This window comes from Nelumbo nucifera, chromosome 1, assembly GCF_055504915.1.
Source record: "Nelumbo nucifera cultivar China Antique chromosome 1, China Antique-T2T, whole genome shotgun sequence".
In the NCBI taxonomy this organism is placed as follows: domain Eukaryota; kingdom Viridiplantae; phylum Streptophyta; class Magnoliopsida; order Proteales; family Nelumbonaceae; genus Nelumbo; species Nelumbo nucifera.
This window is the reverse complement of record NC_142649.1, coordinates 32,724,022-32,740,517: the sequence shown is the minus strand read 5'-3', so window position 1 is coordinate 32,740,517 and position 16,496 is coordinate 32,724,022. Positions and strand designations below refer to the sequence as shown.

The window sequence follows — 16,496 nt, the reverse complement described above, 5'->3', positions numbered from 1 at the left end:
TAGAAATAATTGATTCCGATTCCAATTCCAATACACTCTACAAGCCAAACGGGCCCTAAAGTCGTAGGCTTGGAATCCCGCCCCATGCCATGGCCCAGTTCGATCCATGATCAATAATACAAGGAAACAAATTTGGCCATGTCATGATCGATACCTCCTTGTCTGTAGCGCGTGATTTGAAGGAGTTGCACACGGCGTTATTTCTTTGCAGTCGGCATGATTATTTCTTCTACAAAAAATACGTACTCTATATTATGATGATAGACTGGTCTATCGACGGCTGACTGACCAACCGTTCAGGAGCATTCACGTTGCACATAGCGATCCATCTCCGGTTGTTTGGAGGCTTCAAAAGTTCAAAGTCAAGACCTTGTATTCCACTTGGGTCTCTCCTCAATCTTCTTTTTTATTCTCTGTTTTTTTTTTTTTCTGTAAAGCTAATTACTCTCTCAGTCATGGCGTCGAACAGTTGGGCGATCTGAATTGCTCCTTATAACAAACTCGGTTTCGCATTATTTAATAGAAGAGCTAAATACATTCTTCGGTAGTGGATGGAAAACGCAGATGTATTCGGCTCGTCAACGGCGCCACTAACTTGGCATGATTTTCTCGAGCGGATGCGACAACCCTCGGCCACAGAATTCGTCAAGTCCATCAAAAGGTTACCTGATCCTCTTTTCTTGTTTGCAATTCTTGTTGCTTGGGGTAGTCTTAATTGAATAGTAATTAGTAGCAGGAGTTGTTTAGATTGACTTATAAAACGATTGTGATATTTTTTTTTTCTGATTTTTATAGTTTTTACAGATCATCATGTGTTTGTACTGAAGATAATTCTTCGAAATCTTGTCTGGATACACTGTATCCTTGATTTAACAGTGAATTCCATGTAGATTTGAACATTAATTACATAGTATTAAGAAAGTAAATTTAGGTTGTGTCTGCCTTTTCTGTGGGTCTGGGTTATTGGGTATGCTTCATACGGGGTTTTAGTTTCTAGACCTTCAAGAGCATCATCTGGATGGGCATTTACGAGTTTAATGTCATGAAATCTAGATTTTTACGGTATTCTGGAGGACATAGAGCATTTTTGAGTTCTTTACTCTTTTTCTATCTCGATTTAGGGAAATTTCCTTGAGGTTGGGCTTCATGAGAAGAACCATTATTTATGGAATTGGAGCCTTCATTCATTATCGTTGTCAGATTTCAGATAGAATGTTGGAAGTCAATAAATGCATCATTTCTAGAAAGCTAGCTGTGTTAAGCGGTGATTTGTGGATTATTTATTGCCTTAAACAAATTTGATATATGCTGAGGTGGAGGAATTGGATATGGGTGCTTATTTTTCCATGGCTTTGTTTTCACTTTTGATGAGTGGGTTTCCAGGAGGATTTTGCTCTATCTCACAATGCATTTGTCAGGGACGACACCCTGTGATAATCCTATTTGGAAAATGATTTGTTAAATATTAATTACATAAAATATTTAAGTAAATTAAAGTAGAAAGCATTTTCAACAAAGAGAAAAGAATGCATGTCAAATTATTAGAAGACAGAGTCCACTGGTCTTCTGGAGGGATGTTCTGTTGTTTAAGTAAGTTTCTAGGAACAGTTTCATCACATGGAGGATGTGTATCCCATGCTTTCCAACACACTATTCATAAAAAAAATGCTTGCCAACACAAGACTGGCTTCCTAGACATCAAATTTTGCAGCCATCTTCTTATTTTTTCTGTTATCAGTCCAATGAAAGTCTTCGTCATCTCTTGTTTGAATGCAGTTTTTCAACAAGGATTTGGTCAACTTTGGCATCAAAGTGTGGGCAGAACACTAGCTATGGTGAATGTTGGATGGGTGCGGTTGATTAGAAGCAAAGAAATTTAAAGTGCTGCTGTTTATCCTCCTTACTTCCATGTCTAATTTTTTATAGCCCTTTTTATCATATTTGGAAGGAATGAAACAAGTGCTGTTTTGCTCATAAGCACACTTCTGTGGAGAATATTATTACTGAGATTGATTGAGAAATTAAAACTAAAGGACAGTATTCAGATCTTTCTTGACATGAAAATGGAAGTTGTGCATATGTGAACCTGCATTGGTCGGCTGATTGGTTAAGTTCTTTCCTTGCTATCTGAGTCATAATTGTTGTTTAGATATGGGCTGTAGTCTATGATGTATGAGCAGTATATGCAACTCCTGACTATATTATTTGTTCTATGGTGGGTGGCATAGCCTTTATGGTCTGAGATGTAGTGCCTCAAGTGGAGATCTGTGATTATACTTTCAGGACTGCTAATCTTAGGGTGTGAAGCCTTTACAATACCTCTAAAATGGGATATCTACCCTCTCTTTCCATTGAGGGTGAGTGTCATGTTTAGACTGTGTTGTATAGGATTCTAGCTTCAAATTCCCATGATCTGAGAATAAAATTCCTTTGCTTGGATGTTTCTTCAGGTATGCAAGTATCCTATAAATGGCTTCCTAGTGTTGAACTTGAGAAGCATACATATATTGGCTCACAACACTCATAGCATAGGAAATGTTTGGGTGTGTCTTGCATAGATATAGTAGCCGATCTACCATCCTCTAGTATCTCGCCACATCCTTAACCAACTTACCAGCCAAAGCATTAATCCTGTGGTTTGGATCAATAGGAGTATTAATTGGTTTAACTCCTAAATTCCCAATTTCCTGCAAGTAGGTCCAATACATACTTTCTTTGAGATATGAATATCCCATGCTTGGATCTTGCAACCTCAATTCCCAAAAAATATTTCAGTTCACCTAGATCCTTAGTCTTAAATTCTTGTTGTAGTGACTTCTTGAGTGCATCGGTTTCCCTTTGAATATTTCTTGTAACAACTATCATCCACATATACAATCAGTATTGACACTAGTGATTCTCTCCTCTTTACAAAGAGAGTGTGATATGATCGGGTCTGTGTGTATCCAAAACGGATCAATAGAAGAACTTCTTTTATTACTTGGTTTAAAAGAATATTTACAATGTTTTCCCAGTTGACAACTCTTACACTTAAACTAGATGACTGAATAGACTTCAAACAATTTGGGAAACAAACATCTCAAAGAATTGAAAGAAAGATGACCTAAATGATTATGCTAAAGCATAATCTTTCTCATTGACTCTAACCCACTACCATTGCTGCTAACAAGGTGGCTTGGATGTCTTGGAAGCTCATCTAGAAGATAGACTCCGCTCACCTTACGATTACTCCCAATCGTCCTTTTTGACTCCAGATCCTGCAAAACACAATTATCAGGAAAAGAATGTCACTGAGCAATTCAAATTCTTTGTTAGACTATTCATAGAAAGAAGGTTAGTATTAAGTCTAGGAACATGTAAGACAGAGGACAATTGTGAACCATCTACTGTAGAGACTTTATCTCTACTAGAACACTACTAATAAGAATTGAAAAGGGTAGACATACTAGTCATATGCTCAGATGCTCCTGAGTTTATAATCCAGGAAATCCCTCCTTACTTGTGGTGGACTGGAGGCATAATGTGCAACCACTTGAAGAACTAGAACTAGCCGAATCTTTCTACTCATAAGCTGTCCAAACTTTTCCAATTCAGTTTTGACTGTTGCCATTGCAATGGACTCCAAATCGGCTTGGGCAAGAGGTCCCAGAAAGTCTCCAATAACTACCACATTTGCATTTTCCTTCTTATTCTTGATCCGAGCTGGTATGAGATGTGGATAGAGCTTCCAACAGGTGTCTGTGGTATGCTTAAGCTTCTTGCAGTAGTCGTACACCAAGTCCTTCATATCCTCCCTCTTGATCTCACTACTCTCCCTGTCTCCATTTGGCTTAGGTTTGACTATACTAACCATAGCCAACTGGTCAACTCTAGACTGTTTCAGCATGAAATTCTTCCTACTCTTCTCTCCAGACATAAAAGCATAAGTTTGAGAAAGAGTCACACTCTATCTGGAAAGGATGTGTTGCCTAGCAATATCAAATTCAGGGTTCAGTACTTCAGTCCAGCCAAGAAATCTTTTGATCAGTTACCACATCCTTCGTATTCTCCCAAACCACAGTCTCTAAGTGATCTATTTCCTGCCAAAGTGTTTTCGGCATGGAGAAATACATAGCAAGAGGCCTATCTCCCTGTTTTTGTAATAATCACCTGATTCCTCAACTAATAGGCTCTGGTTACATTCTGCTTTGGGAATAGGTCTCAATCACTCCATCCCAAATCTCCTTTGTTGTATTTACCAAGAAAAAAATTCTTACCAATATGTGGTAACATTGAATTACACAGCCAAGACATTACAATGTAATTCTCTTATACCCACCCGGAGGAATTTGTTTCAGGTTTCTTCTCATCCCTAGTAAGGTACCCCAGTTTCCCACGAGCTCCAATAGCCATCTTGGCTGATTGTTTCCCACTCTAAATAGTTTGTACAATTTAACTTAACTGTGGTAATAATCCCAAGTCCAAAAGATTCTCTGGAGCTTGCTCCACCTAGTCCTCTACCCAGTCCCATGTCACTGGTTGAACTTTGCTTAGTGCTTTAGCCCTCCATAATTCTCAAAATAGATTAGGAAACTAACTATAGGTGAGAAAAATGAATTTATCTCTTTTAGAGGCCTCAACCACCCTTTTGGTACTTAGAAACCTCCTCCCACCAAGATTCCTGTCTCCATGGGAGCTGGTAGAAACAATAGAAAAGGCTTCTGCTCCCTCCAGAGACCTCAGAAATCACTAGAACTTGAACCGCCCCCTTCAGAATTCACCAAGAACTCCAAAAATCTAGAATGCCCCTTCCCAGATCAAAATTGAAGAGTCCTACTACAATCAGGATTCTTCCCCCTTGTCCAATTCTTCCTGCTGTGGTGATCAACCCTAGATCTGCTACAAGCCTACAAGGGGTTCTAGATCCACCAAAAAATCCAAAAACTGGGCACTTTTGAGTTCTTTGATCAGCCCTCTAACTCATCATGCAGTCAGCTGGTCTATGGCTGCATGATGGGATAACAGAAAAAAGCTCAAATCCTGCTTTGAAATCAAGTAGAAATCTGCAGAAATAAAAATCTATAGAAAAAGATGAAGAAAATAAGAGATTTTGTGAGAAGAGAGAAGAAGAAGAGAAAGAATATAGAAAAGAATGAGAGAGCAATCAGATCTGGCTGTCCCCTCTCATTGTTATTTATACTTACAAGTAAAAAACATGTACAAAGACAAGTATACCCTTATATGGCGGCTGAACACCAAAACTGAATAAAGAACTTAGAAAAGACACTCCAAAACACTCTAAAGGGTCCCAACAAGTGTGCTGTGGTCCCCACTACCTATCAAAACAAATAATGAACAAAATTAACTGATAAATCTACACAAAATCCTCAGTAAAGTTCTTAGTCATGCCTTTTTGATTGGCCAATGTGCCATCCACCTTTCAATCATTGATAATGATATTTTCCGGTTGTGTTTAGACCCTATAGCTATGAGTCTATAGGGCCTGGTTTGCTCACATTTCTCACTCACCAAAGTTCCGAGAACCTCCTATTTTCTAGTGTTGTTCATTCATTCATCCTAATAAAATATTTTCTTAAAAGGCAATTAAAATTATAAAATCACTTCTTTTTTTGTGTAGGGATTTAGAATTTAATATCCTAACATGGACTTGTTTGGGCTTGCCTCAAGGGGGGGATAGGCATAAAGGCGGCTTATAGAATGAGGAATGCAAAATGTTATACATCACATTAACCATTTAAAATGATGCAATTTGAAAAAAAGAGATTGGGTGTCTTACATTGGAATATGTTTGAATATGTTTGAATATGTTTGATTTTATATTTTAATTTTCATTGGAATATGTTTTACATGTTATGTTTATGTATTTTAACTTTAGATAATAGGTTTTTTAAAACATTTATTTTAAATTTAAGTTTATATTTTTAATTAATATTATGTTTAATGTTTTTATTTTTTATTCCTTTTGCACTTTTGCGCCTTGCTTTGAAAAGGTGCCTGCCTTGTCTTGCCCTTGTGCCTTGGGCGCAAATTGCCCCTTGTTCTTTTTTGCACCTTGTGCTTTTAAAACACTGATTATTAGATGGTGACTGATCTCAAATAGGTGCTGCAATAACCATCTTTGTGGTGACATCGACCAATTTGGTTTATGTCAAGTATTGTTTTTCTCATGTATCATCTCCCAATAAATTGAAGGGGTCTAGAAAACAAGACCCAAAAGAGGGAACCACAAGAGAATTTCCAGAAGGCCTCAAAACTCTGTATACACTCATCCATCCTAGAAAAAATGGAAAAAGCATTGCTGATGCAGGGAAGTAATTCAATAATTTCACAACTCTTGTGATATCGGAGGTTGGTACTAAAGTTCAAAATGCCCTTATTCAAAAGCTACTAACTTCGGTATTTTTGTAGCTTCTGTTCTTTGCTTTCTTCTTTTTCTTTGAACTTAATTTCTTGTGTCATAAAACAAAGTAGTTATGTAGGTTATATTACATGAATCAGGTGCCTCTTTGTCTACTTTCTATATATGTTCTTAGTATATTCCTGCTCATTCATTATTAGTTTGCCCTTTTACCATTTCAACAGTAAGTTTTGTTCTTTATTTATCAAATATGGACAAGGTTTTAACTTTGGATATGTTCATGGCAGCTTCATTGTGTCGTTTTCAAACAATGCTCCTGATCCAGAGAAGGATAGTGCTGCTGTGCAGGAGTTCCTTGCCAACATGGAAATGGCTTTTAGGGCTCATTCACTTTGGGCTGGTTGTTCAGAAGAAGAGCTGGAGAGTGCTGGTGAAGTGAGATATTTATCATTGTTTAAATCTTTTGCACATTTTTCTAGGAGAGTAGTATTTATCACAGTCTATGTTGTTAACCACTTGATTTTTAGAGAGTACTAGAAAATACTATTACATTAAAATGTCCATGAAGAAAAAACAAAAACAAAAATAGATAACCTAAAGAATAAGCATCATAACTACATAAAAATTAAAAAAATGCCATATATATATTTGGCACAAAGTGGCTGCTTTCTGACCAGTTTTGTACAAAGCATCAAAGATGGCTAATAAACCCAAAATACCTATACAATTTACTATGTTCTCCCATTTATATGCAACATTATGTTCAAGAGCATTGATCTCTAACTATTATAAGTATTTACTGCAACACTCCTTTATATGCAACATTGTGTTTAAGGGATTGTGTGGACCGAGGATATGAATGAAAAAAGTACAACCCAGAAACTTAGAGAGGGATAGGAAACGCATCATCCCTAGAGAGCAACACTAAATAGAGTCCTAAACCCAAGAACATAAGATGGGACTCTATTAATAAGATAGACTATTGTATGGATAACATCACCCCAGAAATGATTAGGAACATGACTATTAAACATAATTTGTCTAGAAACCTAAAGAATATACCTGTTATGGCACCCTGCCACCTCATTTTGTTATGGAGTGTAGTAGGCATAAGAACTTTGGTGGACAATAGCATACTCCAAGAGATAAGTGGTGGGATTCTTCTCAAAATATTCTCTTGCATTGTCAGAATGGAAGGCTTTAATCTGAACTTCAAAGAGGGACTGTTTTTGGATGGTGCAGGTAGGTTGTTTATTTTCTGTGAATGGTGGGACAAAACAACTTGGTGATCTGAATTTTTTGTTTTTCAATTGATGTGGTGAGGTTGGTTAGCATTTAGGAGTTTCTTGGTGTTTTCCTCTCATTAAAGGTGTTGCGGCTAGGTTGTTGGTATTCCCAGATTAGTAACAGAATCAACTGAGTGCTTTTTTGACCTTGGAAGGTGTTAGCCTTTGGGTGTGAATTGCTGAAATAGCTTATTCATGATCTATGGCACCTTCAGGCAGTGAAACCAAAACAAGTGTGATGGTACAACCAGATTTCATGGCAGTCCATAGCACTTCAGTCAAACTCAATGTTACAGATTATGTACCTTGGGCGAAATCAGTTGAAGTAAATTTGACAGCTAGGGGTAAACTAACATATATTAAAGAAAATAAGCCAGATCCAAGGGCTGTAGGGTATAATGATTGGATGGATACAAGAGAATGCACAAATCATGACATGTCTTTGGAACAGTGTGGAACCTCATATTAGTATGAACTTAATGTTCTTTGACACTGCAAAAGAAATTTGGGAACATGCCAAACAACTGTATTTTGGACAGGATAATGTGACTAGAATTTATCAATTATACTAGAAATATGTTCAACTACAACATGGTGATAGGAGTGTGGAGGAGTATTATGCTAGTTTAAAGAGTTTGTGCAATGAGCTGGATTCATCAATTGATCTCACAGTGCAATAACAACAAATAGATCAGTTGGATGTGGCAAGTTTTCTTTCCAGGTTGAGGTTTGAATTTTGGACAGTATGTGCCTAAATTTTAGGTAGCAGTGATATACCCACATTATCAAAAGTTTTCTTTAGAGTCAGAAGGGTTATTAGCCCACATATAGATAATTCTCTAATGCTAGATGATAGCTATAGATATACAACTCTAGCAAGTGCACTAGTTATCAAGTAGTATAATAATATCGTTCCCATGGGGATTTAACAAAATAAGTATTAGAATCACAGTTTTCCCTAATTATTTGGACAGTCGAAATTTAGATTTGAGGAAACAAGAACTGCTGAAATTAAAGACTGGAACAAAGAAAATAAAAACAAAGATGATCACTAACCGAATATGCAATGATGAAATCGCTAGGACTTTTGGTCCACCTAACCAATGTAATGAATATTGATGGGTTCAATTATCCAAGACTAATTGTTATTCCCATAAGCTAGGATTTTCACAAATTTATTTAATATTCTCTCTCGAGATATACTAAACCTACGCCCATCAGGTAACCCTTCGATCTCTCGAGTAGAGCTTTCAAGATGGAAGTGCATTAAGTCCAAGAAAACCATTAAATTCAGATGAATCATGTATATATATCTCTATATACTATTCAATTCACACTATGAATTATTCTGTCAATTATGTGAATTCCTCTCTCAATTCATTCACATAACCCAAATCAATTAAGAGGTGGCCAAGCTCTTAATTGCATTAAGCACAATAATTCATAGACTATATGGAAATCACAATCTTGGATAAATCAAGAAGATAAAAATATATTCATTAACATGGTTAGGCTTTCCACAACCCTAACAAGAAACAAATCAGTTCATAATGGAAGAATTAAAATAAACAAAGGGGAAGAAAGAACTCTTGAATTCGCCCATGGTGCTGAGATCTCCTCTTCTTGAAGTTTCTTGAATTCTTGAACCTTTCTTTAACCCTTCTTGACTGATTGCTCATTGTTTCTTGATTCAAATCAGAAGTTGAATGATTGAATGATTCAGTGATCAAGTCATCAAGTGATGCCTAAAGCTGGTCCGCCCCCTCCTTTATATAGATTAAAGGGGAGGGGGTGGTCTCCTACTTTCACTTGAAGTTGATCTTTACAAGAAATAGAAAGTCCTATCCTAATTCTAATCCTATCTTTTTATCTCTTGAACTCAATCCCTTTTTCACTCTAAGATTACATCAAGAATTTAGATCTAGAAGGATTCTTCTTAGTTTCTTGTTCTTGGATTCGTAATAGACCTCCTCTGCGAATTGGGCTTCAGCCAGGCTTTTTTGCGAGTTGGGCTTCAGTTGCGGATTGGGCCTTCCTACGAAATTTCCCCGACTTCGGGCCCGGAATTGACTTCGATGCAGGCCGAATCTGCGAAAGCCCAAAACATGAAAGTTGTGGCTTTTTCTCTTATCTTTCCAGTGGATCTTGTATCAACCCATTCGGAGTTCGGAGACGCAAGTTAGACCCAAATCACTGAACGTTGTCGAAATTGTGAAAAATCATCCGATTTGTCTTTCTTTGCTCTTGATGCCTTCTTTCATACCCTGGACCAAAATACAAGAGATATGAGTTCAATTAGATGCTAATTTAGTATAAAAGACAGAATAATTGGGGATAAAAATATGATAAATTCTACTCTCATCACTAGAGGTGGTAAAGGGGGCTCATGTGGTAGAAGTAGCTTTCTTAGAGGGGATAACTGTGGTGTGAGAGGAGGTCGTGGTAGTGGTAGAGATGGGAGCATTAGAGGTCGTGGTGTTGGTGTTTGTGGTTGGGGCATGGTCAGAGAGTGCAGTTATAGAAGAAAATAGTTCAAAAGAATGAGAGGACTGATTTAAAAAGTGTGAAAGTGAGGTAGATATCAGCAGCAAAGAGAGAAGAAGAAGTCGGCTGTAATAGGGTTTAGGAGAAGAGTTGTTTGGACCACTCTCCCTTCCCTAATCTTTTTATTAAAATATAATTACAAATTTTCTGTATTTACAAGTAGGCCCTTAATTGGGTGATTAGCTTAATTAAACAAGAAACATAAGGGCCCATTAGTAAAGGCCCATTAACAAAAAGAATAGAAACATAAAGAAATAAGAACAGCCTATGGGCCATTTGGCCCATCCTCTCTACATTCCCCCTCAAGCTGAGCATAGATGTCAATCATGCCCAGCTTGCCAGTGTCATGTTGTAGCTTGGCCTTGGAGATTTCCTTGGTGAGCATGTCAGCTAACTGTTCTTCAGATGTAATGAATGGTAGACAAACTTCCTCCAGAAGCCACTTTTTCTCTGATGAAACGCCTGCCAATTTCAATATGCTTAGTCCTATCATGTTGCACTGGATCGTGGGCAATGTTGATGGTAGTCTGATTATCACAATATAGCATCAATGGCTTATCATACTCAACGCCCTAGTTCCTCCATTAGGGGTTGAAGCCAAAGTAACTCAGAAACCTCATGAGCCATAGCCCTATAATCAGCCTCAGCTGAAGATCTAGCAACAACAGATTGTTTCTTGCTTCTCCAAGAAACAATATTACTTGCCACCATCAGCTGAAGATCTAGCAACAACAGATTGTTTCTTGCTTCTCCAAGAAACAATATTACTTGCCACCATGCTACAATATCTCGAAGTTGACCTCCTATCATCAGTGTTGCCTACCCAGTCAGCATCTGTATAAGCCTCCAATTTCATATGACCATGTTTAGCAAAAAGAATGCCCTTCCCAGGAGTAAGATATACCGGTTTCCCTAGTAACCTTTGAAACACTCCCTTATCCTTCAACAGTTTTCCATCAGAGGCAGAAAGTTTGTGACTCATATCAATAGGAGTAGGCACTAGTCTTGTACCCATTTTGCTTGTTTTAGTGAGAAAGTCTAGCACATACTTGCACTGAGAGATAAAGATTCCATCCTTTTTTTTTTGAAAGGTAAAGTAATAACTTTATTGAATCAGAAAGAACTCAGTACAACAGAAGAGCAAGCCACAAGTAGCTGCTCAGATTTCAGGACATGTTACAGATCCCAAATGGAAGTAGGCGTAACTAATACAGGAACATTTAACTCTTTAAAATAAGGAGTAACAGACATCCAAGAAATCAGCTTGCTGACCGCCTGCTACACTATCTCCTCCGTGCTCTTAACTTTGTTGCTAAAGATTCTTCTATTCCTTTCAGACCAAACTACCCACATCACTGCCGCAAGAATAGTTCTCCAAATTAAACTTCCTTTTTTCTTCAAACCTTGGAGATTCCAGCAAAGCGATAGATCTTTTAATGAATTTGGCATGACCCAATTAAGACCAGCTGCTCCTATGAAATGGTACCAGACTTTCGAAGAGAAAGGACAATGTAACCACAGATGGTCTGTGGACTTGGGCAACAAAGCACACAACCCACACATCAGAGAAGGGACCTGAATGCCCCTTCTGTCCAGGTTGAGTCTTGAGAGACATTCGTTTAGCACCATAGTCCAAACAAGGAATATGGACTTCGAGGGAGCACAGGACTTCCAAACTTGCTGGTAGGGGAACTCAGTAACACCCGTACTACTAAGCTTCAAAGTAAGGGATTTGACTGAGAAGCAGCCATCCTTACTCCAGGACCAACTCCATTCATCTTCACCTGTAATGTCTATCGTCTGCTCCTGTAAAATCTGTAGAAGTTGCATCACACCTTCTATTTCCCAATCAAATAAATCTCTTATGAACTGAGGGTTCCAGATCACTGAGTTGTTAGAAATCACATAAGACTCTGCCACTGATATTTCTTGATTAACTGTACATTGGAACAGAAGGGGAAACGCCTCAGCTAAAGGTCTGTCCCATGCACCGGGGATCTTTCCAGAATTTCAGCCTATTTCCACTTCCCACTTTAAGTCTCACTCCCTCATACATCACAGGAAGAGATTTTAGAATCCCTTTCCAAACCGAACAACCCCATGTTGTGTATGGATCCTGAGATTTCCAATTACCCCAATCCACACCAAATTTTGTTGCAATTAAGGTCCTCCACCAAGAAGATCTTTCTGTTGCAAATCTCCAACACCATTTACTCAATAAAGCCGAATTAACCACCTTTAATCTTCTAAGACCTAATCCACCCTCTGCCTTAGGAAGACAAACTTGATCCCAATTCACAAGGTGCATCTTCTTCTCTTCTTCCCACCCTCTCCAGAGAAAATCTCTCTGCATCTTCTCAAGCTTCTTTGCAATTTTGGATGGCATAGGAAACATGGACATGAAGTAGGTAGGGAGGTTGGCAAGGGTACTCTTGATAAGGATCACTCTCCCTCCTATAGACAGATATTTTGCCTTCCAGGATGCCAATTTTTTCCCCACTCTCTCAATTACTGGTTCCCATGAAGCAGAAGAATAACATTTGGCACCTAGTGGGAGGCCAAGGTACTTACTTGGTAGGTAATCCACCTGGCAGGCCATCAACCTAGCAAAAGAATCCAGATTAGGAACGGGTCCCACTGGGATTATCTTACTTTTATGAAGATTAACTTTTAGGCCTGATACAACTTCGGACCAACAAAGAATACCAAGTAGAACATCCACCTGGTCAAAAGAGGCATCAAGGAAACAAAGAGTATCGTCAACAAACTGCACTAGATTAACTTTTTCCGCTTCTGGAGCAATTGCAAAACCATCCCACAAGCCATTAGCTGCTGCCTTTAAAGAGAATTGGGTCACGAGTTTTGATATACAGGTAAAGAGCAGAGGAGATAGTGGGTCCCCCTATCTAAGACCCCTCGAACTATCAAAAAACCCCACTGACTGGCCATTGATCAACACCGAGAATTTGGGAGAAGAAACACATACTTTTATCCAATTTCTCCATTTCTGTCCAAAATTCATTTTCTCCAGAACCTGATCTAGACACCTCCAATTTACATGGTCATATGCTTTTTCTATATCCAGCTTTACAACCAGTCTCGGAGAACCCTCCCTTAATCTTGAGTCAATAAGCTCATTTGCAATCAAGACAGAATCCAACATTTGTTTCCCCGGAACAAAAGCAAACTGATTATTAGAACTAACACTACTTAGCACCTGCTTCATTCTCATTGCTATCACCTTTCCCAGAATCTTGTAGAAGCTATTTAAAAGGCTGATGGGCCTAAAGTCCTTGTGTAAAGATGCATTTCTGTGAAAGTCTTGGAACACCATTAACAGATCAGACTTAATGAAATCTCAACATTTAATATAAAACAAATTAGACAAGCCATCCAGCCCAAGAGATTTGTTCCCATCTAGATTCTAGATTGCTGATTTGATTTCTTCTTTTGAAAAAGGTCTCTCAAGGAATATCTTCTGATCTGAACTCAGATTTTTGAAGGGTAAATCTAGAGGAAAAGGTCTCTTGTTCCATTTTTGTTTATATAGATTTTTGTAGAATTGTAGAGGAAAAGGTCTCTTGTCCCCATCTAGATTCCATCCTTAGATTGAGCCACTTCAATACCAAGGAAATACCTCAACTCCCCCAGATCTTTGATCTCAAACTCTATATGAAGGAAGGATTTAAGATTATTAATCCCTGTCACATCAGTGCCAGTCACTATAATATCATCAACGTAGACTATAAGATATACCACCAATGAACCTCTCCTCTTCACAAAGAGGGTATGATCAGATTGAGTCTGTATGTAGCCAAAGTTAACAAGAGCAGCCCTAAACCTTTCAAACCACACCCTAGGCGACTGTTTGAGCCCATAGAGAGACTTCTTCACTTGCACACTTTTCCCTCCATGTCTGTGCCATACACCCCTGGTGGGAGGGACATATAAACTTCCTTGTGTAATTCTCCATTTAAGAATGCATTTTTCACATCTAGCTGATAAAGAGGCCAGTCTGAATGAGCTACCAAAGATGGTAGAACCGGCACAGATGTCATCTTCACAACAGGAGCAAAAGTCTCCAGATAGTCAATCCCATAAGTTTGTGTATAGCCTTTTGCAACCAATCGAGCTTTGTACCTCTCAATAGAGACATCAACATGATATTTGTGTTAGAATGTGAGAGTGATGTTCGGCTGATAAGAGTTCTTATTAGGCCATTCTTATGTTTAACTTATCTTGTAACTGGGCTTATGTTAATGGGCCTAATCCTGTTTAATGATTTAAGTCATCTGGGTGTCCCATCACTAATCAGGGGCATCCCAGTAATTTCTTGTACCTTGTACTATATTCATATATAAATAAAGAACTGGTCGACTGGCTAGGACAGTTCGACACTTTCAGCATCTCTTCTTCTTCTCCTCTTCTCTGCTACTTCAACTACAGTGGTTCAGCTTTCATGGTATCAGAGCATTGAGCACTTTCCTGGTTACTGCTGACGCCATCTCATCTTTCTTGCTGTAGTTCACCTTTTTTTTTTTCTGGGTTGCTGCTGTGAAACCCTAGGGTTGCAGGAGAACAACACAAGGTTCGACCTAGGGTTTCCCTTGGTTGTAGGGCGCAAGGGAGGTAAGACCCTGAAGCTGGAGTCCTACTAGTTTCTAGTAGTTAGCAGCTATTCGGCTGCTAAGAAGAGGTCTGTATAGGACAGACCTAGTTGAGGACTGATTTCAGCAGTCCTAGTGTTGTCTGTAAGGAGGGAAACTCCCTTTACAGTAGCAGTACTCGAAGTGCAAAGTGGAGTCTACATAGCACAGGTCGGTTACTAGCCCAGAACACTTTTAGCTGCTGTAACAGAACCTGCATCAGAACTGGTTCAGAAAAAACCTTTACAAGACTGTGGCGACTTCAGTTACTGATCATTTCCAGGTCGGTTACCAGCCCTACTCCAGCTCTGTGAACTGGTTTAGTTACAGAATTTTTTTTTTCTTGCTGCTGTACCCGAACTGGTTTAGTCCAAGTGAAGCCTATCCTGTGTGCTATCAGCACTGTGAACTCTGTGACTACTTCGGCCAGCCCTAACCAGAACCACCAACAGTACTGTAAACAACTCCTTGACCGAAGTCAGGATGTCATCACTATCCAGTGAAGTTTCTTCTAAAGATAACAGACCTCTTATAAGGTCTTCAAACCTGGAGAACCCTAATCTGCATAGCTTGCAGATTACAAGTGTGCTATTGGATGAATATAACTTTAGAGAGTGGTCTGTCTCAGCAAGACTGTTTATTACCTCTCGTGACCTCACTGGTTATTTGGATGGAGACAAGAAACAACCAGAAATTGGCAGTCCTGAATACACCGTGTGGCGTAAGGAAAATGCCACAGTCATGTCTTGGTTGCTGGCCTCTATGACTCCTAGGGTGGCCAGAACTGTTCATCACTTCCCCACAGCTGCTAAAATTTGGGAGAAAGTATCTAAGACATATGGCCAGAAAAAGAACAATGCTAGAATCTACAGGCTGAACCAAGACATTGCAGCCCTAAGGCAAGGAGACATGTCCGTGGCAACCTACTTTGCAACACTGGAAGGCCTCTGGGAAGAGCTTGACCACCATTTGATTTTGGATTGGGAAAATGCTAATGATAAGGGGAGGCATGATAAGCAGATTGAGGAGGGCAGAGCCTTCAAGTTTCTGGCGGGTCTTGACCCTGTATATGAAGGTATAAGGTCACAGATTCTAGGGAGAGATGAATTACCTGAGCTTCACCATGTCTACTACCTGGTGAGGAATGAAGAAGTAAGGAGAAAGGAGATGCAAGTTGACTCCCAGACACAATCAACAGAACAACCTGGGGAGCATTCAGCCTTAGTCTCCACTAAGGGGAATAGATTTTCAGACAAGAAGTCCCTCAAGTGTACACATTGTGGTGGTGAGAAACACACAAAGGAGAAATGTTGGGTCCTGTACCCTCATCTGAAGCCAGCTGCTCTGAGAAAGTACAAAAGGCAACAGAAGGGCCACACAGCAAGTGGGAATCTTGCCACCAACAACAGTAGTGACAACTCACAGAGTATTCAGACAGTGTCATCTTCCACCGCAAGGCAGGCTGCCGACTCCTCTGGACCAAGTACTTTGGGCTTCACAGCTAGTGAGGTAGAGATTCTCAGTCGGGCATTAGCCCGTCTGAAGAACAATTCTTTAGCTTCCACCTCTCTTGCCAAATCAGGTACAGCCTCTGCATTTAGTGCATCTAGTTCCATTAATTCTACCTCTTGGGTGATTGATTCCGGAGCCACTGACCATATG

The 16,496-nt window shown here is 39.1% G+C and overlaps 1 protein-coding gene across 2 annotated transcripts in view; it reads left to right on the top strand.

The window, feature by feature from the left end:
• The first annotated feature begins 236 nt into the window (after positions 1-236).
• The window catches only part of LOC104612065 (vacuolar protein sorting-associated protein 9A), a 76,962-nt gene continuing 60,702 nt past the window's right edge, over positions 237-16,496 (top strand). The window contains exons 1-3 of one of the 2 annotated variants that reach the window (XM_088896324.1): positions 237-385; positions 470-661; positions 6,646-6,793. In XM_088896324.1, coding sequence (XP_088752450.1) covers positions 552-661; positions 6,646-6,793 — 258 coding nt within the window. In that variant the 5' untranslated portion in view covers positions 237-385; positions 470-551. The remainder of the gene's footprint in view (positions 386-469; positions 662-6,645; positions 6,794-16,496) is intronic. The other variant, XM_088896325.1, reaches the window with a different exon arrangement.